The sequence below is a fragment of the Physeter macrocephalus genome, chromosome 11 (genome assembly GCF_002837175.3).
Source record: "Physeter macrocephalus isolate SW-GA chromosome 11, ASM283717v5, whole genome shotgun sequence".
NCBI lineage: Eukaryota > Metazoa > Chordata > Mammalia > Artiodactyla > Physeteridae > Physeter > Physeter macrocephalus.
The window spans coordinates 56082756-56107220 of record NC_041224.1 but is presented as its reverse complement, the minus strand read 5'-3'; the positions used below and the strand labels follow the sequence as shown (position 1 = coordinate 56107220).

Genomic DNA, 24465 nt, shown 5'->3' with positions numbered 1-24465 from the left:
AGCATTCCAATTTCCTACATCCTTGCCAATACTTGCTATTGTCTATTTTTTTGATTGTAGCCATCTTAGTGTGTGTGAAGAGTTATCTCATTAGAGTTTGATGTGTATTTCCCTGATGACTAATGATGTTGACCATATTTAAATGTGCTTATTGGCTGTTTGTGTATCTTCTTTGTTGAAATGTCTATTCAGATCCTTTGCCCATTGTTAACTGGGTTGCCTTTTTATTTTTGAGTTGTAAGAGTTCTTACGTATTTTAGATACAGATCCCTTATATATATGGTTTGCAAATATATTCTCCCATTCTGTAGGTTGTCTTTTCACCTTTTGTCCTTAGAAACACAAACATTTTAAATTTTTATGAAGTCTAATTTATCTAATTAGATATGGAAAACAGTATAGAGTTTCCTTAAAAAGCTAAAAATAGTTACCATTTGATCCAACAATCCCACTCCTGGGCATATATTGATATCTGGAGAAAACCGTAATTCGAAAGGATACATGTACCCCAATATTCATAGCAGACCTATACCAGGTTGACTGTTATTTTCTTACCTAGCAAAACCTCACCTTAGAAAAAAATTAGGGAGACTAGTCCTGTCCGATTTAGTTAAAAGCCTATATTTTAAATTTTTCTTAGGGAAGCAGGTTTAGTTTCGATTATTCTACAGGAACAGAATACTGGAGCTGCCACTGCCTTCTGGACCCAGAGGTCAGGAGACACCAGCTTCAGCCCTGGTCGATATTTTGTGTTTGTATTCTTAAGTCCATGAGTGTCTTTTTCATTTTTTCATTTCACATTTTATATATAATGCTATGTATATAAGAGAGGGAGTGTGTAAAAGCATGACTCTACTGTGACATCTTTGTTTTGTCTTTAATTTGCATATTAATAACAAAAGTTGTGTATTTTTCTTTATTTGCAGCTAGATTTACTAATTAAAATCCCAATACATGTTTTTTTAATTCATTTTATGTGACTTAGCTTTTTTATTTTTGCTAAGCACTCCATCTATAAAACTGCATGCCACTAATTGTCCTTTTATTGGGTCTGTAAATTTTTAGAGATGCTTTTTTTATGGGAAGACAAGATAATTTTAGAACAGGCTTTTGAGTCAGATATGCCTGGATTTGAAATGAGTTCTAATGGTTAATGCTTGTGTGACTTTGGGCAAAATAAGTACAATAATTTCTACTTAATCGGGTTGTTTTGAAGATAACATATATAAAGTGCTTAGCACAATGCCTGACACATAGTAAGTACTCTGTTAATAGTATTCTTTTACATAAAAAAGGATCCTGTGTATTCAAAATCAAGCACTTTCACATTGTTTTTTTCTTCCAAATTATTTACCCACTTCATTACCACACTGGAGCATAGTTGTGTTAACTATTGCTGCAAAGGAAGTCACCCCAAAATTTAGTGGCTTAAAATAATGATGACATTCTTTTTCATGATTCTGTGGGTTGGTCTTACCTGGGCTCACTCATACATGGAGGCTCAACTGGACTGGAAGGTCCAAGATGGCTTCCGTCACATGTCTGGTACTGGCCGTCAGCTGGGTTATCCAGTAAGGTAGTCTGGTTTCCTTACGTGGCCGTCTTGGGGGCAGTGTTCTTGGAGGGTGAAGATGGAAGTTTGATGGCCTCTTGAAGCCTAAGCGCTGGAACTTGTGCAACATCATTTCCACCACGTTCTCTGGGTCAAAGCAAGTCACGAGGCCACCTCAGGTTCAAGGGAGTGGAGAAACAGACACCACCTCTGGTTGAGAAGAGAGGCAAAATCACATTGCAAAGGAGCATGCACAATGGAATGGGAGGAATTTGTGGCTATTAAAATTTTTACCACATGTTGGGAGAACTCCAATATTTATCAAGGTTATTCATTCTCTAACCCATGAACATGTCCACAATCAATTATTAAAGAAATGCTGTATTCATTTCCCTATTCTGGATGAGCACAGAATATAAGTGGGAAATTTACATTAGAGGAAATCCAGATGGCCAATGAACATATGAAAATACGTCTAACTTCACTAACAATAGATAAATGCAAGTAAAAACAACAAGATAACATTTCCCATCCACTGCATAGTCAAAAATTGATAGTCAGTGTTGCCGTATAAACAAAAGAATTAGGTTCAACCATATAAAATTGTTTATATTCATGCATTTTTGACATAGAAAAACTGCAATTTCATATGGTCAAAGAAAAGGATGTTCCTTATAGCAATGCATATAATAGTAGAAAAAAAATCCATCAATAAGAAAATGGATAGTATAATGTGATACAGTCATAGTGTAATATTTCATAGCAGTTAAAATAAATTGAATTTATATTTACCAACTTGACCAGATCACAAAACAATGTTAAATTTAAAAGGAAAGTGTAGAAAACATCTATACTATGGTGCTATTTGTGTAAATGTAAATAATACAATTTAATACTATATCAGATATGAATATATATACTTGGCTGTGAAAGTATTAAATAAGGGACTGGAAGGCTATACCCCAACTCCTGACAGCAGATTCCTGCAGGGCAAAAGGAGTGGGACGTTGGGTGGTGGTTCTAGGGGTCTTCAGCTTTATCTATGAGTATTTTTTAAAATATTTATTTGGTTGCACCGGGTCTTAGTTGCACCACGTGGGCTCCCTAGCTGTGGCATGCGAACTCTTAGTTGCGGCATGCATGTGGGATCTAGTTCCTGGACCAGGACACGGAGTCTTAACCACTGCGCCACCAGGGAAGTCCCTAGTATTTTTTAAATGAAGAAAATTTGACTAAATGTTAACATTTTAAATTCTGGGTATTGGGATTATATGGGTATTTGCCATGTGAACCTTTTGTGCTTTCTAGTATTTTTTTTTCTTTTCACAAAATAAAAGATCAATTAGCTATTCTGGTATCCTCTAAGAAACAGAACTCAGACTATTTGAACCTGAATCAATAGCAAATATCTTAACAATATAATTCTTTAAGCCTACAGTTGTGAAAATGTAGCTGTAAAATCCTAAAAGGTTACAAGGTGAGGTTATTTATTCTATAAATGTAATCTTTTTTCTTTATAAAATGCAACAATGAACTCTAACCCATCTACATTTTTTCTATTAAAAATTACACAGGCATATTTCCAGAATCTCAGCTTTCAAATCTGGGGTAGAATTTTAAAATTTTGTATTCTGTGATAGGAAGGTAAAGCAAATCATTTGTTGCCAATAACCTCCTTGACAAGTTGTAAATTTCAGAAAAAAAAAAGAACAAAAACACAAGAAATTTGTGTCAAGTTCTCTTGCATTCTTTTCCCTAATATTAAGGATCAGCCACACTGGAATTACCATTTTGAAAGATGTGGAAATTTATCAGTGTTGTTTCTAACAATATTAAGTAAGAAAATAAGTTATCATAGCAAATAGGAATTCCATCTGGGGTCTGTGAACCCCTGATGTTTGTACATTGGTTCATTTTCTGAGAAGGTTCCCAGCTCTTCTCTGAGCTTCAACAAGAATTCTAAAAGGTGAAAAACCAGTCTAAAGCAAGTACCCTGCTCATAATGCACATTCACTAACTTCACAGGGCTCTTCACACTTCGTGGCTCTTCCCGCACAGACAGTTCAGTCACGCTGCACTCCTCCGGGACACCCAGACAATGCTCTTTCCTCCTCTCCCAATGTAAATGCCACCTCCTTGGCAGCTCCAAGCACTTCGCTCTGTGGTCTGTGCTAAGGTTCAAAGCTCACATTGATATCACATGATCAAACTAAAAACATGTATCTGCCAATATAAGAAATATTTTTTAAAATTGCCATTAATTTGATTTGCTTTTAGTCACAATATTTAATGTTTAAAATTTAGAATAACATTAAAGGAAGGCATTTTATATTTATCAAAGACAGCATGGATTGAAAAATTTGACAAATATGAATAGAAGACCTAAAGGTCAGGAAAAGCCAGAAAGAAATAAGGAGATGAAATGCATCTGTTGTAGGGAGCTGCTTTCTCTGTACTTTGACCCCTCAGGCTGAGAGCTCAGAACTATAGAAAAGCCCTCTTTTATTACACTGTATAAAAACTTTGATTTCTTTTTGAATATTCCTGAATTCAGTCTCCAATATTTGTCACCTATGGCTGTTACACAGTATTTCCCAGTACCTCAGCACTACAGTAAGCCATCCATGGAGCCAGTCTCCAAGATAGTTCCCAATGAACCCTATCTTCTGGTATTTAGCCTTTGTGTAGCCTTCTCCCACAATGAATCAGGGTGGGTCTGTGTGACCAGTAGAATTTGGCATAAGTGATAGTGTATGACCTCCAAGGGTAGATTATGAAAGACATTGTGGCTTTTGCCTTGTTTCTCTCTTTAATCACTCAATCTGAGGGAAGCCATAGGACAGTCAAGCAGACCTATGGAGAAGTCCATGAAGTGAGACACTGAGACCTGTTCCCAAACGCCAGCAAGTAACAGAAGCCTCTTGCCTATAGCCACATGGGTGAACTATCTTGGAATGAGATCCTCTAGCCTCGGTCAAGCCTTCAGGTGATTGAAACTCCTGCTGACATCTTGCCTGCAGCCACAGGAGAGACCCTGAGCTAGAACTATTCAGCTAAACTGCTCCCAGAACTTATGAAAGAGAATTTGTGAGATGGGGTAGTTTGTTATGCAGCAATAGATAATTAATGCACATTACGCTAAATAAAAGAAGCCAGACACAGAAGGCCACATATTTTATGATTCCACTTACATGAAACATCCATAATAGGCAAATCCAAAGAGACAGAGAGTAGATTGGTGGTTGCCAGGGCCCGGGAGTAGAGAGGAATGCAGAGCAAATGTTAATGGCTATAGGATTTCTTTTTTGGGTGAAGATGTTCTGGAATTGAGTGGGTACACAATCTTGTGATTATACTAAAACAACTAAATTGTACACTTTAAAGGTTGAATTTTAAGGTATGTGAATTCTATGTGAAATACCTATTTTTTTACATTACAGACTTTGATACCTGGAAGTGGAGTGCAGCTGTAACAAACACCTGAAACGTGGGGGTGAATTTGGAAGAGAACAGTGAACAGAAGTTGAAAGGACTTTGAAAAGAGCGTCAGTGAAAGCCTGAGGAACCCTGAAGAAACTGTTTAGAAGTATGGTGGCCTTTGAGGAGGCTGCAGGCATGGACCTAAAGGAGAGTAAGGAAAAATGTTACTGGAAGTTGGAGGAAAGAGGATAATTGTTCTCCAGTGGCAGAAAGTTTAGCAACACTGTTGCCTGCAAGACCACAGAAAGTAGAAAATATGCCTAATGAACTAGGTGAATCTCGCTGAGATTTCCAGACACAGTGTTGACTCTTGGCTTCTTCTTGTTGCTTATGCTAAAAAGCAGGAGAGAGAGAAGCTAAAGGAAGGACTACTAAACAAAAATGAATCAATAATTGATGGTTTGGAAAGTTCCCAGACTCCCCAGATGACAAAAGATGCTAAAATTAAGAAACAATTTCAAAGCAAAGATAAAATTTATGGCACTTCCAGGAAAAAAACAGTCTAAAGACAAAGTTGAGGGTATGACTATAAAACCCTTTATGACTGTGGAAAGAACCAAGATGGTGCCTCGAAAGCTATTTAAACAATAGCCCTTAATAGAAGCTTAACAGTGTTTTCTCCAATTGTCTCAGCAGAATTCCAAGTTACAGAGGGGTATATTTTGAAGAGATTTTTGGGTATGGCTTTTGTTTATTAGCATGAACCTCAGTGAGATTAGCAAGAACCTCAATGGGACTCACAAAGTTTTTAAAAATTATATTAGCAGGAAGACTGTTAACTTAGACTGAAAGGAGAGTACAAAAGAGCCCTTTGGACCCTCAAACTTGTACAAGCAGAAAGCAGGCTGAGAAAGCCACTCAGATGCAAACACATATTGCCTTTCATGAAAAAAACAGTAACTCAGAGGGCAGAACTTAGAGCTCTGAGAACACAGCCAGGAGCCAAGAATTATTCTCAAGCCTTGAGTACTCATCAAGCAGCTGTCAACCTGTGTCTGGTTGGATGTGGGGAACAAATAACATCTTCAGTTCACATGTCTTAGGATCTGTGAGTGAATGAGCCATTTGGGAAGGATTTCCTCCAGGACCAGAGAAGTCTTTAGAAGACTACAACATCTTATCTGCAACCTCATTATAGACCCTGGTGCCAGACCCACCCAGACAATCTACTCCTGAATTCCTGAGCCTCAGAAACCATGGGATAATAAATGTGTGTTCTTTTAAGCTGCAATAGATAACTAATATACCATTTCTCATAATCTTGTTTCTGCTGTCATATTAAAAGAACAATATTATGAGGTTCCTGTCAAATGAGATTTTCTCTATATTACACATTTAAAAAGTACATTTTTATCAGAATATTTTATTTCAAGAATTAACACTTTTTTCAAAAAGTAAAAATATAGTTACTTCCCTGAGTATAAAGAACTCATCTTACAATAAAAGACAATTACAAAATTAAGCAATCAGAGATACATAATTCTCTGCATTCAATTATACTCTATTACAAATTTATTCTTTAAAATCTCATGTATTGGGGGACTTCAATGTTTCAAAAAAACAAACAAACAAAAACAAAACCATAATGGCTCATTTTGCACCTGTGATGTTAAGGCATGTCTGATCTGTCTTTATCAAATTCCAGAGCAATCTTTAAAGCAGTGTTGTTGAGGCCAACAGATTGCATGTTACATATGATAGAAACAACTATTCCTCTTGGGGGAAACTTGTTATTTATAGCTTCTGCATCCAGTTCTTCAGGAAGGACCAGTAGGACACTACTGGCACCCACTGCACCTCCAGTGTGTGAGGCATAATGCCGTTGCTTCCTACAAGAACCATATGTTTGCTTCTTTTCCACAACACCCCATGCCATTGCATATTTACCCTCTTTATCCCATGACATCTCTGTGTTAGGCACTGGTGTCCAAATCATAAGCATTGTTTCTGGTTTGAGATATCCAGGTAAAAGATTTTCATTTGAGTTCTTAAACAGCCCGACTTGGTAACCATACAGCATTGCATTCCCAAATTTCAGAAGGTCACCTACTGTAGACAGAAATCCACCACCAGCCCATTTATAGGAGTTATCCACGTAAGGTGTGTTGACAAGACGTCTCTTTTTATTGTAAACATAAAATCTAAAACGAAATAAGAATAGTCATTAAAAATCTGATAGTCTATTATTGACTTTATACATGAAGATGAATAGGGAAATGTATACATGAGACAGATTGTATTTCACTGTAGTGAGCATACTTTCTCAGAAACTAACCACTAATTTTCAGTATGATTCAAATCAAATGAAACACAGATAAGTGAGTAATTAAAGTATAGAAAGTGGGTTGTTTTTTCTATTGGCAAGGCTTGCCCATGCTAAGTGTATCAAACTTCTAATACCTGTAAAAAATGTACTGATTAGTACTACACATGATATATATTTTCCCCGTGCACATGCAGAAACACCTAATGTTTGGTAGACATTTTCATTCCCTGGGCTCAATGAATCATGTGCCACATGTAAATTTTAAAACTGAAAATGTACATATGGGGATGTTCAGAAATAAGGTTAATATTTGTAAGGAGACTATTTCTCCTGGTTAAAAATACATAGAGATACTCTGTATAATGATGTGATGTGGTACTTTCTTGGTGTAGTGGAAGAAGCAGGAGTTAGCAAATCTCAGTTTGAATCCCACAACTCTCACCCTTACTGGCTATGCTTATTTGATTTGATTAACAAACACTTAAACCAGCGGTCCCCAACCTTTTTGGCACCAGGGACCGGTTTCATGGAAGACAATTTTTCCACAGACCAGGGCGGAGGGGGGATGGTTTCGGGATGATTTAAGCACATTACATTTATTGTGCAATTTACTTCTATTATTATTACATTGTAATATATAATGAAATAATTATATGACTCACCATAATGCAGAATCAGTGGGAGCCCTGAGCGTGTTTTCACTTGCTACTCCCAGATAGGGTTTTGATATGAGTCTGCAAGCAGTTGATTTATTATGGTCTCTGTGCAGTCAAACCCTCTGCTAATGATAATCTGTATTTGCAGCCACTCCTCAGCGCTAGCATCACCTCCGCTTCAGCTCCATCTCAGATCATCAGGCATTAGATTCTCGTAAGGAGCGCGCAGCCTAGATCCCTCGCATGCGCAGTTCACAGTAGGGTTTGCGCTGCTATGAGAATCTAATGCCGCTGCTGATCTGACAGGAGGCGGAGCTCAGGAGGTAATGCGAGCGATGCGGAGCGGCTGTAAATATAGACGAAGCTTCGCTCGCTCGCCCGCCGCTCAACTCCTGCTGTGAGGCCCAGTTTCTAATAGGCCACAGACCGGCAACGGTCCGTGGCCCGGGGACCCCTGACTTATACAGTTCTTACTATGTTCCAGGCATTGTTCTAAGAACTATATAGGTATGAACTAATTTATTCTTGTAACAATGTTAGGAGGTAGGTAACATTATAATTCCTGTTTTACAGATGAGGAAACTGAGGCACAGAGAATATAAATAACTTGTCCAAAGCCACAGAGTTTTTAAGAGGCAGAGTGGATTAAAATCCAGGCAGTCTGTTGCCTCTCTGCTTCCATCCTAATTTGTAAAATGGGGACAAAAACATCTACTTTGCAGAGTTAGAAATAAATGTATAAAGCACTTTGCATATTTCTGATAGGTACTTAATAAATGGTAGCTGTTATTCATTCAAGCGTTCAACAGTTATTGATGGAACACTCACTATGTGACAGGCACTGTTTGGATGTTGGGATAAAGTGTAAACAAAAGAGACTAACCTCATGGGGTTTCCATTCTAATATGAGGAGACGGTACCATAAACATTAGGTACATGAAATGAAATCACAAAATAACCAAAAGAGGACACTTGGCTCATGAGCCTCCTTCCTTTCAAGTTTCATAATAAAATGGTGTTTTAGGGCTTCCCTGGTGGCACAGTGGTTAAGAATCCACCTGCCAATGCAGGGGACACGGATTCGAGTCCTGGTCTGGGAAGATCCCACATGCCGTGGAGCAACTAAGCCCGTGCGCCACAACTACAGAGCCTCCGCTCTAAAGCCCGTGAGCCACAACTACTGAGCCTGCGTGCCACAACTACTGAAGCCCGAATGCTTAGAGCCCGTGCTCCACAAGAGAAACCACTGCAATGAGAGAAGCCCACGCACCGTAGCGAAGAATAGCCCTCGCTCGCCACAACTAGAGAAAGCCGCGCATAGCAATGAAGACCCAATGCAACCAAAAATAAATAATAAAATAAATTTATTTTTAAAAATGGTGTTCTTAGGTTTTCAGTTTGCTGACAGTCTCACCCGTAATGACCTTCATCTTCATCCTAACGTGGTTATTCATAAGCACTGTCAGACCTGAATCTCAGCATCACTTTAAACTGTTTTATCACTAAGGTCTCAAACTCAGACATTTCTTCCTAGGACTATGACTTCCAACCCTTCCAGCTCTCCAAATGAACCTGCTTTCTGCCCTCAATGGGACCTTCATCCATCCCCCTTGAGTCGTCCCAATTTTCCCAGGTCTTTTAGTTCCCAGTGGTTTCCCGATTTTCTCTTCTAGGCTGAACTGTATCAGCCGTTTCAACTATTTCAGCTGTGGTCTCATTAGCACTCTTTTGAACTAACACCACACCAATCCATCAATCCGAAATAAATCTAGGTATCCCTTATCTATCAAGAAAAGCTCCAGGAATTCATATAACAAAGCTGACTGGTATAAATTCATACTCTTGCTAAGGGTCTTCACTGCTGTTCTCAAATCCTTTTATTCTTTTCCTGGGTACTCTTGGTATACTCTTCATAATAGGTATTCCCAATCTCTTCCACCCTCAGTCCTCTACCCTATCTCAGGCCCAGTCATTTTACTGAGAAGATTGAGGCCACCCAAAGTGAGCTAGAAACTCCCATCTTTATCTTAAAATGCATTTACATCATCATCCAATCTTTAAAAATTTTCCTATTGTTTTTAAGAGGCATTTTTTTAGTTGTCACAATTATTAGAGGGCTCTTACTGACATTTAGTGGATAGGGGCCCAAGGGTCCTAACGTCCTGTGGTGTATGAGAAAGTCCCACACAGTGGTGCATTCTCCTATATCCTGTGAGATCAACTATACTACGAGATACCCATGTAAGTAAAGAATCTGTTTATAACTAGCTGAGCCTAGAACCCTCTCCATTTTATATGTAAATACGAAGTACTTTGTCTCTACAATGTATTTTTCTTGAATGTAACCACTGTGAAAATTGAAGATCACACTCTATTTTGCTCAAAACTTTAGCCAGAGTTAGCCACCAAGGACATGAGTTGAAGCACCAAAGCAATAAACCTGTATTGGTCTGCATTTTGTTGTCACATTTAAAGTAATTTTATGTATTAAGTTGCAGTTGACTTTATTATGCCTTCTCATGTTGTTGTGAGTAAACATTATCATATTGAGATACCTATTATTTATTATAAATTATAAATATTCCTTTTATTTCTTCTTTATATTTTAGAGTATTGAGTGTAGGTTATATGATCTCTTTCATTTCAGATATTAAAGGAGGTGTTATAACATATTTGTTAAATTAAGGGGCAGTGGGTCTAAAGGCATTGATACTCATCGTCCAGTATAATTTAGCCCTTGCTTACCTATTTGACCTCATCATGTACAACATCTTGCCTTACTTCTTTCACGCCAGACTTCTTTCTGTATTTGCAATAAGGCACACTAGCTTGCCTTATTATTCGTGTTTCAACTCAACAAACATGGCCTAAAACCAATATATTTTAAATAGATCTCCCCACTAACATCCTCTCCCTCTATATCCCATCACCCTGTTCTATTTTCTTCTCATATCTGAGATTCTTAGTTTACATATTTGTCTGTCTATTCCCATAGAATGTAAGTTTCATTAAGGCAGGAATCTTATCTACCTGGTTCGTTGATGCTTCCCCTATCTAGAACAGTACTGGCCATCCACTAAGTACTTGTTAAATATGTTGAACACATGAAAGCATAAGTTGTTGGCTGGTATTTAATGGAGACTCCTTGCAAGGCACTGGAGAGAAAAGAAAAAACATACACCCGTGGCTACTCTCAAAGGGCTAACTGTCCAATAATCTTGTGGGACAGTTCTTAAATTTCAGAGCACCATATGAATCACCTGGAGATTTTGTTACGATGCAGATTCTGCTTCAGTACATCTGGGGAGGGCCCCAAATTCTGCAGTTCTAACAAGCTCCCACGTGAATTCCAATATTGCTTTGAGTAACAGGTTATGGGATGACTAGCAAGATGGATGTGAGGAATCCTGAGCACTAGTGAGAGCTAGCCTTGTTGAAATGGTTCCTCACTTCGCTGGGGAGCAAAATAGTTCAGTTTGACTGAAGCAGAGAGCTTTAAAAGGTGATGCCGGAGGAATAGATATGGGACAGGGCACAGCTCACAAAGGACTTTCTGTGCCATGCTAGGAATTTTGACTCTTTCACCTTAGTTCACAAAATGCTCTAATTTTCTATATCTTAAGGAAAAAAAAAACCTTTTCTTTTTTATTTTACCCATTACAGCTTCCAGCTACCAGTCCTTTCACTCTCATTTATTGCCAAACTACACGAGACAGTCCGCACCTGCTGTTTCCATGCATTCACCCTCTCCATTCATTCAATTCCGTAAAATCTGGCTTCTGTTCCCCCATCTCTACTAAACAGCTCTCTTGCGGGTTATCAAGATCTTCGAATTCCCTTTTTATGGTCCTCATCCTAACTGCCCCTGTAGCACTGTGACCCAGCACTTCGCTGACACTCCCCGCAGGCCACTTTGCTCTGTGCTCTCTCTTCTCATTCTCAATCCTATGATTCCCTGTATCCCTCCAATCACCAGTGGTTCCAGTGTCCCAGGTCTTCTCTTTTACAGAGATAACTACAAAACTGCAGCTGTACCACAAACTATGTTCCAAATTTACCATCAGATTTTCTACTAGCATTAATAATTCTCAGATTTGTTTTTTTCTCAATGTTGTTTATCAGAATCAGCAGTGGGCCTCATCCCTCCCTTCAAAATTCATAACTTTGAAGGGACAGTGGGCATATATAATTTGAAAAAGGACTCCTCTTTCTTCTGTCAAGATTCTTTATGTTCCCCAAAAGTCCAAGTCATAATATTGGGTGAAGCAGGAGTGACCACAGGTATGTGCTCTGAAGGTTAAAAAAAAGAAAAAAGTCTACAGAGGATCTTAATATGCTCTCCTGAGAACCAATGATTTGATAGGTAGTCTCCTCAGTACTCAAAATGAACATGTCCAAAACTACTCTCTTCTGAACCTTCATATATTTCTCCTCTCCATTAAAACCTTTCTTGCCTCTCTTGCCCTCAAATCTCTCATATCCAATAATGATAAATCCTCATTCAACCTCAGCTTTCTGTCTGACCTTTCTCCCTCCTTCCATTCCTATGGCCACTCCTGTATTTTAGGTCCCCATTACTTTCTGCCTCAACTCTGATTACACTTGTATTTCCAGCCAATCAAATCTCAAAGAAGCCACATAACAGAATAACAAAAATATGTTTTCTCACTGAGAAATGTATTTATTAGAGTGAACTCCAAGTTTTTAAAGTAGGAGAGAACTACCAATCTATTTTGGTTAATAATCAGCTTTGGGTAACTTTTAATAAAGCATTTCAAAGCACCTACATCAAGGTTGGAAATTAGGATGACTCAGTCACCCCTCTTTTATAATATAAATTTATGGAGAATTTTAGACTTTAATCTAGAATTCTAAACTTTAAAAAGGTAAATTCAGACTTTAATCTTTTGATTCCTTTTCACAGAGGACAAATTAATGACTTCTCATGAAAATAATTTTGTTCAGCTGAATGATAACTTTACTATTTCAAATTCTTAAGGAATTTCTACACTAAAAAGAATGGAATTATAGACACAAGTTCTTAAGTTACTGGGACATCTTTGTAACTGAATAATTGATGGAATGATGCCAGATGACAAACAGCCTCTTCCTACTTATTTAATAATCCCTAGTTTCTGCACAAGATTATATTATCACAGAAATATACATCTATAAACTTATAAATTCAAAATAAATTTTTAAAAGCTTCTTAAATGCCTTTACAAACAATTATGCATCACTTTGTATTTTATTGCTATGAGAAGTTAAAAAAACCACAGAATTTAAAATGCCTATTATAAACACCAATCCCACTCTAACATTTAGCATTAACGTGGACTGAACCTACTACTAGAGTCCGTCAGCTAAAGGCATAAAAAAGAGCTTCATAAGGAACAATGCTTAATTTTAGAAGATACTCTAGAAAATAAAGATAATAAATAATAATTAAGATAATAAGAGAAGGTAAAGACCATATCTATACTGTCAAAATACAGCAAACCCTTCAGAAAACATTCATTTTATTTGATTTTGGTCCTATCCAATTATGAAAGAGATTTTTGTTGCAAGTACTGTGTCAAACACAGAGAAAATATGAACAGAGTCTAATAATAAGCTAATGCATTGACTAAGGATTCCCCCATCAACAAACTGAGTGTCTTTCAGTGGCAAGAACATTCACTCCATTCCCCTGTGGTCTTTGCTTAAAGAGTTATTTAGTTTACTTGCCTATACAGAGTATACTTGAAATACAGAATCAATGTTCCTATTCTTGCATTTAAGAAACCCCAGGTTTGGGCTTCCCTGGTGGCACAGTGGTTGAGAATCTGCCTGCCAATGCAGCGTACACGGGTTCGAGCCCTGGTCCAGGAAGATCCCACATGCCGTGGAGCAACTGGGCCCGTGAGCCACAATTACTGAGCCTGCGCGTATGGAGCCTGTGCTCTGCAACAAGAGAGGCCGCGATAGTGAGAGGCCCGCGCACCACGATGAAGAGTGGCCCCCGCGTGCCACAACTAGAGAAAGCCCTAGCACAGAAAAAAAAAAAAAAAAAAAAAAAAGAAAAGAAACCCCAGTTTTATTCAGGACAACAGTGCACCCAGCTAAAAACTAATTTCTCTGCATTCCTTACAGCTGAATGTGGCCTGTTGCTAAAATTCTGGCCAAAGAAATGTGAGTAGTATTTTGGAGTGGGGTTCTGGGGGAATACCTTAAACAGGTGACAGGCACTGGGAGGCACTATTTTAAACACACACACAGAGAAATGGTAAAGATGATAAATATTTACTCTTGGGATACAGTAACTCTAAAAAGCCTAGGTCAAGATAATGTAAACATATTTATGATTATACCAAGGGGTCAGCAGACTAGGTAACAAAGCTGCAAACTTTTGCTGGAAATTTTATTTCTTGTACAATGGTACCATAAAACAAATGAATAGGAACATATGAATTTACTAAATGTTACTTTAAGGTTTGTTTTTTTTAAAACACACATCTTTGGGAAGATTTCTTTTACTCCCTGAACTTCTCCCCAAAGCCAGTGAAATAATTACTAAGCTCTTTTGAAATAATTACTACAAAAATAAAAAAAGAATCAGAGTTGAGCTTTAGAGGCCCCAAAAGATATTGTATCAAGTAAAATAAAAACAAAGCAAATAGAACACTTTCCTTGGTAACATATTTCCTTCCTCTTTTAGTGTCCTATTCTATTTCTGCAGCCCATTTAATCTAACTAAAATGAATCACTTACCCCTTTAGCACCACTGGGCACAACTAAAACCTAAAGAAAAAACCCAGAGTTGACAGGAACCTTTAACAGTAGAAACAGAAACCCACTGCCTTCTTCAAAGAATGGGAGATAAAATGAAATTAACTCACCATCATATGCCGTATTTTGATTTTTGTGCATCATAAATTAATCACTCATTAAGAAAACAGCAAATGATAGCTGCCTTGCAGTCTGCACATTCATGGAGCCTTAATTTTCAGCTGAGAAAAGAGGCTCAATGATTCTCCTTTATATGTAAGTGTACGCATCTGTTATCAAATGCCTAGATTTGAATCAAAATAAGGTCATGCGTCTATGCCATCTTTATTAGAGAAACTTTTCCAGATTCAACTGACAACTTCAGGTATTTGTCATTTTTTCTTATGCTTTCCAGTAGAATATAATGTTGGACCCCAAAATAATAAACACTGTCTGAAGTGGCTGAAAACTACAGGCCATTTCCATAATTACAAAGTCTACAAATAACAAATGCTGGAGAGGGTGTGGAGAATAGGGAACCCTCCCTACACTGTTGCTTGGGAATGTAAGTTGGTGCAGCCACTATGGAAAACAGTATGGAGGTTCCTCAAAAAACTAAAAATACAGTTGCCATATGATCCAGCAATCCCACTCCTGGGCATATACCCAGACAAAACTATAATTCAAAAAGATACATGCATGCCTATGTCATAGCAGCACTATTCACAATAGCCAAGACACAGAAACAATCTAAATGTCCATCAACAGATGAATAAAGAAGATGTGGTACATATATACAATGAAATACTACTCAGCCATAAAAAAAGAATGAAATAATGCCATTTGCAGCAACATGGATGCAACTAGAGATTATCATACTAAGCGAAGTAAGTCAGAAAGAGAAAGACAAATACCATATGGTATCACTTATATGTGGAATCTAAAATACGGCACAAATGAACCTATCTACAAAACAGAAACAGACTCACAGACATAGAGAACAGACTTGTGGTTGCCAAGGGTGGTGAGGAAGGGAGAGGGATGGACTGGGAGTCTGGGGTTAGTTGATACAAACTATTACATTGAGAATGGATAAACAACAAGGTCCTGCTGTATAGCACAGGGGACTGTATCCATAATCTCCTGGGATAAAACATAATGGAAAAGAATATAAAAAAAGAATGTATATATGTGTATAACTGAGTCTCTTTGCTATACAGAAGAAATTAGCACAACATTGTAAATCAACTACACTTCAGTTAAAAAAAAAATAGAGAATAAAAAAGAAAAAAACTACAGGGACTTCCCTGGCAGAGAAGTGGTTAAGACTCCATGCTGCCAATGCAGGGGGCTCGGGTTCGATCCCTGGTCAGGGAACTAGATCCCACATGCACGATGCAACTAAGAGTTCGCATGCCACAACTAAGGAGCCTGTGAGCTGCAAGTAAGGAGCCCGTAAGCTGCAGCTAAGGAGCCCACCTGCCACAACTAAGACCCAGCTCAACCAAATAAATAAATAAATATTTTTAAAAACCCAAAACAAAAAAACTACAGGTCATTTAAAAATTAAAATTCATTGCTTGCTGCTAACCTAATTTCTTTTAGGTTCAAAAAAACTTCTTTCAGGCTGATTTGCAATGCATATTTGATCCTTTTAAATAAGCTGGTAATTTAACTAAATACAACAGAAAATTGAACAAAACTAGTATGGGGATATAGGAGGATAAAGCTAAAAAATCTACCATTTCATCTAGTCAAGGACCATTAAGCCATTTGTAAAGCATGTTCTCTAATGGAAACGTAAAAAGTAAAAGTAACAGCTGATTTAAACACAGTTAAATGCGTCGTTACCTTTCTAACAAACCAAATAATAATAAGAGTAAAATGGAAAAGAAAACACCATAATAGTAAAACTCATGTAAGTCTATAGTCCCCAGATTCTCTTCCAATGCCTTTTTTACAAATTACTTGTAAAAGTTATGATAAAATTGTAGTTTGATATATTTCAATAAAATGATTTTCAAACTTTTACAGTGGAGAAACCTGGTATATACCACCTCAACAAAGTGATTAAAATTACCATCACCAGTAATGGAACAAATTGAACTCATGTGACTTCTGAGAGACTTGACGACTAAATGCAATGTGTGAGCTTATATTAGACCCTGCACCAGAAAAAAAAGTTTTTTTCCTTTTGTTATAAAAGACATTATTGGGACAACTGGCAAAATTTGAATAAGGTCTTTAGATTTGATATGAACCTTGTGTTGATATTAATTTCCTGGATGTCCTTATTTTTAGAAAATACACATTCAAGTATTTATGGGTACCATTTAAGTATAAGGGGCACCATGTCTGCAACTGATTTCCAAATGGTTGAGAAAAAAATAACATAGAGACTGACAGATAAAGCAATGTGGTAAAATGATTAACATGTGGGGAATCTGGTTGAAGCGTATATGAAAGTTCTTTGTACTACTTTGTGTAACTTTTCTAAGTATGAGATAATTTCAAAATTAAAAAACAATTAAAAAAAGGTAAATAAAGCATTAACAAAAACATAAAAAAAGCGATGATAAGGGCTTCCCTGGTGGCGCAGCGGTTGCGCGTCCGCCTGCCGATGCAGGGGAACCGGGTTCGCGCCCCGGTCTGGGAGGATCCCACATGCCGCGGAGCGGCTGGGCCCGTGAGCCATGGCCGCTGAGCCTGCGCGTCCGGAGCCTGTGCTCCGCAACGGGCGAGGCCACAGCAGAGGGAGGCCCGCATACCACAAAAAAAAAAAAAAAAAAAAAAAAAAAAGCAATGATGGAAGAGCAAATTATAGATGCCCGTGATGGGCACAATTTTGGTTTAATTATTCATGTGCTTAAATTATTATTGCTATCTTTCACCTAAGGATCTTGGGGTACTTCAAATATATGTGTATTTAAAAAATAAAATATATTTTATTTTCCTTACATTATAGGTGGAAAAATAGACATGTAGAAAAGCTCCCCAAATGTGGCAAGTTGATTTTGGAATGGAGACAAGCAAAATGTAACTTTAAATTGATAACAGTGTAAAGATGCGATACAGCCAGACACACCAGAAGGTATTCATTTACCTTGCTCTATTGTAAATCACTGGCTCATTTTCTTCCTGCACAGTTGTCAGCATATCCAAGTCATGGAATATTTTCTGCATATAGTCCAAATATTTATATCCTGAAGCTCTTTCTACTATGGCTGCCAATAGGGTATAGCCAAAAGTTGAATACAAAAACTGACTACCTTGAGACATCATTTTAAGGGGGAAAAAAAAGAAATGCTTCATTATTATTTAAAAACATGTAAAATATTTTCCCACTGAAAATTGGCATATCTTTAAAACTGGAATATTTTACTTTAGCATTTAGGTAAAGATCATGGATGATATATTAACAAACTTAGTCAACTTTGCAATGGCCCTGCTTATTCCATGTCTCTAACACAAGAATAAAATGATGATCCATATACTTAGCAGTTTTTTTGTTTGTTTTTTGTTTTTTTCTGGCTGCACTGAGCGGCCTGTGGGATCTTAGTTCCCTGACCAGGGACAAACCCCGTGCCCCCTGCCATGGAAGCACAGAGCCCTAACCACTGGACTACCAGGGAATTCCCACAAACAAGTTTTAAAATGAAAATGGAATGCAAGTACATAAACCTGCAATAAATTTAAAGATAAAGTGGTTTCAGTAGGCATCATACCAAAAAATATACAGAAAAAGTTATTTTTATAGATCAGCTTTTTGGGAAATAAAATTTAGTTGATGCATACTAATTTCTTTAAGAAATGAAAGCACAAAAGAAGTTGAACAATTTAAATACTAAGTTAAATACTAATGAAATACTAAAATATTAGCAATACTTTATCATGCCAACTTCAGTTTAGAATTTATTTGGAGAATTATTCCAATATTTAATTTTTTCCATGAATATCTTGATACTGAGAATCCTCTAAATGTCTAGGTAGCCTCCAATGAAGCTAAATCAAACAACTGGCTGCCTGGATGCTAGGCTTTGTTAAGAACCACAGACAAAAAAGCAAACATCTGACAACAAAACCCATGCCATAATCATCAACCACAATGAATGCACTCAGGATGGTATCATTTTGCATTTTCTAAAAATTAATACTTCAGTAATGATGATTTTGTAAAAAGAAGAAATTAACACTCACCAGGTTTAAAGAACAAAGGGTCATTTTTAAATAATCTTAGGGATTCAATTGAATTTTCAAATTTTTCTTTCAAATATAATTCACCTTGTTCAAAATCATTCTTTTTCTTGCAAGGTTTTGAATTTCGGCCTTTGGCTTCATTATCTTGCTCTATCTTAGCTTTAGCAAAGTCATTCTTTTCATTATTTTTGCCTCCTTTTTCTTTTAACTCTTTTTCTTGGTCAGATTCCATCGTCCCTTTCATCATCTTCAAGGCTTTATAAGCTTTCTCTTCTTTCACCTTTTTCATGTCCTTTTCATAATGACGAATTCCACTTAAGTGGGAAATCAATAATCTTGTTGTGACAGAAACCTAATTGTAAAAACATGAAAATTCAATTACAATAGTAAACTGCATAATAAGTTAGTAGCCCTGAAATAATGTTTCAGCAATATTTTCCATTTTAAACTGCTGCTAGAATAATGTGTTATGTACACACCTTTAGCCTCAAATTTCAGAAAAATACCCTCGGTTATTATCTGGATAAAACAAAACTTTAATCCATTAACAATAATTAAAAACAAACCAAAGAATCCTATGAAAGCTTTTAAACCACTTAAATGTCATTAGAAAAATGAACTGCGAGATTTATTACCTTTTCACCTTCATATTCTTTTTCTGGGAATTCAGGAACATAATGTTGTACTGGAATATCAAGATCCAGTTTCCCTGCTTCCCACAATTTGGCAATGGCAACCATGGTGAGGCTTTTGCTGATACTGGCAATTCTCATAACTGTCTCTGGCTTGCATGGTACACGGTTCTCAACATCAGCATAACCTAAACCTTTGGGAAAAAAAGCAAAAAGTCACTATTAATAGGCTTCATGGTCAAAGGAGTCTTCAAAAACTGTAATAATACTATCTTAAAACATTCTATGTGTTTATCTAAAGGAAAACATATTCCACTTGTATAAGTTAATTAAAACTCAACATATAAGGGATGAGTCTTAGCAATACTGACAACAGTAAGCCTAACAATTTAACCTTATAACTAAACTGAAATTGTACCCTACACACAAGTCATTTTCTGATTCAGTTACTAATGTTTCTTAGCTTATCTAAACAATTTGGTTATTCCACATTTTAAATAAGATACTCTACATTCTTTAAAGAAAATATCGTTATTCTTCAGATTACATTTATTCTTGATTTTTGAGTGAGTTTCTACTAAATTCCTTAAAATAACCAATAAAAACAAATGTGAAAAGATGCCCTGCAAACCCAATCTAGTTAATCATCAAATTCAGCTGCAAGTCAGAAGAAAAACAATGTACGACTAATTTAAAGCTCCTTCTAGAAAATATTTTAAGTTTGGTTTCATCTTCTACAGGATAAAGATGTGGAAATCTGAGACATACAAAGAACTGAGATCTGAAAAGAACGAAAAGGCATACAATAATTATTTTCACCTGTAAATGTAAATTATGCTGAAAAATATCTGCATAAAAACAAAGCCCTCACCTATAGAGCTGACTTTTACATAATTTTGGATTACAATATCTGTCATAAATGTTGATTGGGGTACACTTAAACTTGAAGGAAGAATCATTTTTCTTTAAATTCAAAACCTTACTGCTCCTATCAACTTCTAAAGGTACTACTTCCTCTAAATGATGTCTGAAACAACATTTCCTAAAAGTTGGATTCCTAAAAACCTGCTGTGATGAGTTGGACCAATTTGTGTGCAATGAAAAAGTAAATCAAATTATAAAATGCTGGGCTTCCCTGGTGGCGCAGTGGTTGAGAGTCCGCCTGCCGATGCAGGGGACACGGGTTCGTGCCCCGGTCTGGGAAGATTCCCACATGCTGCAGAGCGGCTGTGCCCGTGAGCCATGGCCGCTGGGCCTCCGCGTCCGGAGCCTGTGCACCGCAACAGGAGAGGCCACAGCAGTGAGAGGCCCGCGTACCAACAAAAAAAAAAAAAAAAAAAAAAAAATATATATATATATATATAATGCTTTGATAAAAGTATCATAAAATGATTAGAAGTCTCTCTTCCAAAGCTGCTAGCTTTTTGTTTGAAAAAATAGCTGACACCTCTGCATAGTAAAAAAAAAAAAAAAAAAAAAAAAAAAAACTAATAAAGTAGATTGTAAGCTCATTAAGGACAAGGAATCATGTATATCACCTGTTCTTAGTACAGTGCATTTTACAGAATGGGGGACTCAGTAAATTGACTGAACTAAAAAAGAAAAACATTAAATTCTGACGTTTTATCTAGTCATATGGGTTATCTACAAATGTGCAATTAACAGATCGTTCTATACACCACTTTGAGAACAATACAACAAACCATCTTTAAGACTTCAGTTTACTCATCAGAGTCACACTTTAAACCTTGCTGTTTATAGAAAGTCCAATTCTTCAGTCTGTTAGCTTTCTCTACAGTATGTATGGTTTTATGAAAACTGAACAGCACTTCATGGGATTCACGTCAAACAGTAACACATCAAGATTTCATTCACCGACTGGCACAAAACAAGCCAATAAATAAAACTATTCTGAGCCCACCTTCTGACCAGACTTCTTTTCCGTCTACAGAGACTCCAACCACAATGCCGGGTGCGCCCACCTCATCCTAAGAGCCAAGGGGAAAGAACAGTTCAAAGACAGGCCGAAAGCCCTCGCACGTCCGCCAGCGCGTTCCTCTGGTGGGGCTTCCCTCGGCTCGGGGCCCCGCCCACCTCGGCTCGGGGCCCCGCCCACCTCGGCTCGGGGCCCCGCCCACCTCGGCTCGGGGCCCCGCCCACCTCGGCTCGGGGCCCCGCCCACCTCGGCTCGGCCGGCCGGGAGTTAACTGTGAGGCGTGCGCCCGATGGGAGCACTGAGGGGAAGGGGCGGTCCCCGAGGCGGGCCGTGACCTCCGCCCCGACTTGGGCAACCCCCCGAGAGCGTCTGACCGTGGCCGGGAGGTCGGGAAACGGGAAGTCTTTCTCGGAAGCCGACCTCGGGCATCCAGCCGCCCGGGGTGGCGTCCGCTCGCCCCGAGAGATGACCACCAAACGGCCTCATGCCGGGGTGACCCGGGAGTGGGGCGCCGGGTTCCCGGCCGCCTACGCCCCCGTCGCCGCACCTTGATCCTGTGCAGGAGGTCGCGGCTGCGGTCGATGGCTCTGGCAAAGCGCCTGGAGTGCAGCGGCGTCGGGGTCTGTGGAGACCACTGGGCGAGGGGCTGCTCCTGCGGCGGCAGCGGCGGCTCGGCCTGAGGCGGCGTCTCGGGGTCTGGTGCCGCGGTGGGCGGCGCGGGGGACGCACCCCTCAGCCCACCGGCCAGCTTCACCCCGAGCGCCAGCCCCAGACCCAGCCCGAGGCCCCCGACCCAGCCGGGGCCGATCGGCGGCAGCCCGGCGCGCTGGTGAGCTGCGCGCCGCCCGCAGCCCCAGGCGCAGCTCCCGTGGGTCGCGGCCCGGGTTGTCACGGCTGACAGGAGCCGGTACATGGCGTCTCTGGCGGGCCGGCAGCTTCAGAGCTCGCGCAGGCCTGGCGGGCGGCAGAGGCGCGGAGAAGGGAGGGGGGGAGGTGGGGAGGGGAGGAGGGGAGGGGGCGGTGACCGCGCTCAGGCCCTAGCAGTCGAGGCCCGATGGCCGGAGCGCCGATCGCATCGAGTCCTTCCTCTTTTTTTTCTTTGCCTCGTCTCTTGATACTTCATCATCTTTCTCCCCCCCCCCCACTTTTCCTTCTCTGCCTCCCCTTAGATCAAGTGTCACCTGCTCAGAGAAGCCTTCCTAGTCCCCGTCCCCATGGGAGCTCTCGCCACACCTAGACCCCCAGTGCGCACGCCTGCTTAATAACACTTAACACTTAGTTTCACTGAACTAATCTGATTTCTTACCAGAGTGTGACCCTTTGCAGAGCCTTGAATTTTACCTTTGTATTTTCATCTCCTGCAACAGCGCTTGGCACACAGCAGACGCTCAGCAGGCGTCTCCTTTTCCCCCAGGACCCTCTTCTCTCTCTTAACTGTCTCCATTCTTTATATCTCTTTTGGGCTCCTTCCATTTCTCTGAGGCCCTTTAAAATCTCTTACTTCTCAAAGTCTAGCTCCACACCACATCAAAAATATTGTTATATCTACGCCTCATATTTTTAAAAAACTTTGTTGTTGTTGTAAAAAAAGAAAGTTGTAAATAAAATCTGTAGACTTCCCTGGCGGCGCAGTGGTTAAGCATCCGCCTGCCAACGCAGGGGACACGGGTTCGAGCCCTGGTCCGGGAAGATCCCACATGCCGCGGAGCAACTGGGCCCGTGCGCCACACTACTGAGCCTGCGCTCTAGAGCCTGCAAGCCACAGCTACTGAGCCCACGTGCTACAACTACTGAGCCTGAGCACCTAGAGCCCGTGCTCCACAACAAAGAGAAGCCACCGCGGTGAGAAGCCCGCGCACCACAAGGAAGAGCAGCCCCCGCTCGCGGTAACTAGGGAAAGCCTGCGCGCAGCAACGAAGATGCAACGCAGCCCAAAAAAAAGAAAAAAAGAATTAAAAATAAATAAATAAAATAAAATTTGCACTTAAAACTTTTAATCCAAAAGTAAATCATATAATTTAGTTAGCTATGATTTCTGACAGCTGTAGATGATCAGAGGTTCTTGTGAAATAAGAAACCTAACCTCAAATTATCAATACTACAAAATGTAAAATGTGTATAATCCTAATTTAACCGTTAATTATGTTAATTTTGAAGATAAACATCCATTCCAATTTTTACAATTTTCTCTTTATACTTTGGGATATATAATTATTTTTTATATATTACATATAATATTACATATACTATCTACTTTAAATGTTTATTTTTAAAATTAAAATATTTAATATTTTAAATATTAAATAAAATTATTTAAATAAATAATAAATATATATTTCCCAAAGATTTGTGAAAGCCTGTAAGCCTTAGTACTGGGACAATATACCCAATGTATAAAATGAGTCTGTCTTTCCTTACAGGTGGAATTTGTAGAGAGAGAATTCTCAGACTTGAATTGACAAGCTATTGTCAAGAGAAAAAGCCGTAAACATCTTGAGCTACTGTTTAAGGAAAACGCAATAACAGTAACCACATCTAGTCAGAAGATACTGGGGCTAAATAATTATAAAGTGGTGGGCTGTTCATAAAGCCTACAACCCTGAAGAGATCAGTGTATCTTAGGACCCAGAGGGTTTGGCAGTGAAACTCACTGAGGTTCCTGGAGCACCACCTGCTGTTAGAGTGGACAGGTGCACCCTGTCAAGATGGTATTGGAGGTTCCCATCATAGGGGCCCCCACTATTCCAAGCACATGTCAGTGAGAGAAAAAAATATAAAGAGAAGAATGTAAAAGACATAGCCAGTGGTGGTTACAATAAATTCTCAGTTTTTCATTCTTTTAAAAACTATACATATATGTTTTATGCACTCTTCTGTACCTCTCCTTGGATCAGAAATGGAACAGAAGCAGAGAGCCATATAGCAAAAGCCAAAGTCCTGATGGACTTCTTCCAGTTTAGAAGCAGGGAGAGACCACCCAAAGTATGGCTTCTGTGAAG

The 24465-nt window shown here is 38.9% G+C and overlaps 1 protein-coding gene across 19 annotated transcripts; it reads right to left on the bottom strand.

Moving 5' to 3' along the window:
• Nucleotides 1-52: 52 nt before the first annotated feature.
• Nucleotides 53-22450, bottom strand: LACTB (lactamase beta). Of its 19 annotated transcripts, none has more exons than XR_003681833.2 (8): nt 22014-22436; nt 21452-21518; nt 19534-19724; nt 18899-19250; nt 17805-17970; nt 7083-7173; nt 3545-3723; nt 848-1762 (listed from the first exon to the last, which is right to left on the bottom strand). XR_003681833.2 is itself a non-coding variant. In XM_028495510.2 (8 exons), the coding sequence occupies exons 1-7, from the start codon at nt 22377-22379 to the stop codon at nt 3616-3618; spliced, it is 1341 nt and encodes a 446-aa protein (XP_028351311.1). In that variant the 5' UTR covers nt 22380-22436; the 3' UTR covers nt 850-1762; nt 3571-3615. The 19 variants fall into 19 exon arrangements, 17 of the variants coding, with proteins under 17 accessions (XP_028351314.1, XP_028351313.1, XP_028351317.1 ...); XM_028495510.2 differs by having other exon boundaries at nt 850-1762; nt 3571-3723; XR_003681832.2 differs by having other exon boundaries at nt 855-1762; nt 6920-7173.
• Nucleotides 22451-24465: the final 2015 nt, after the last annotated feature.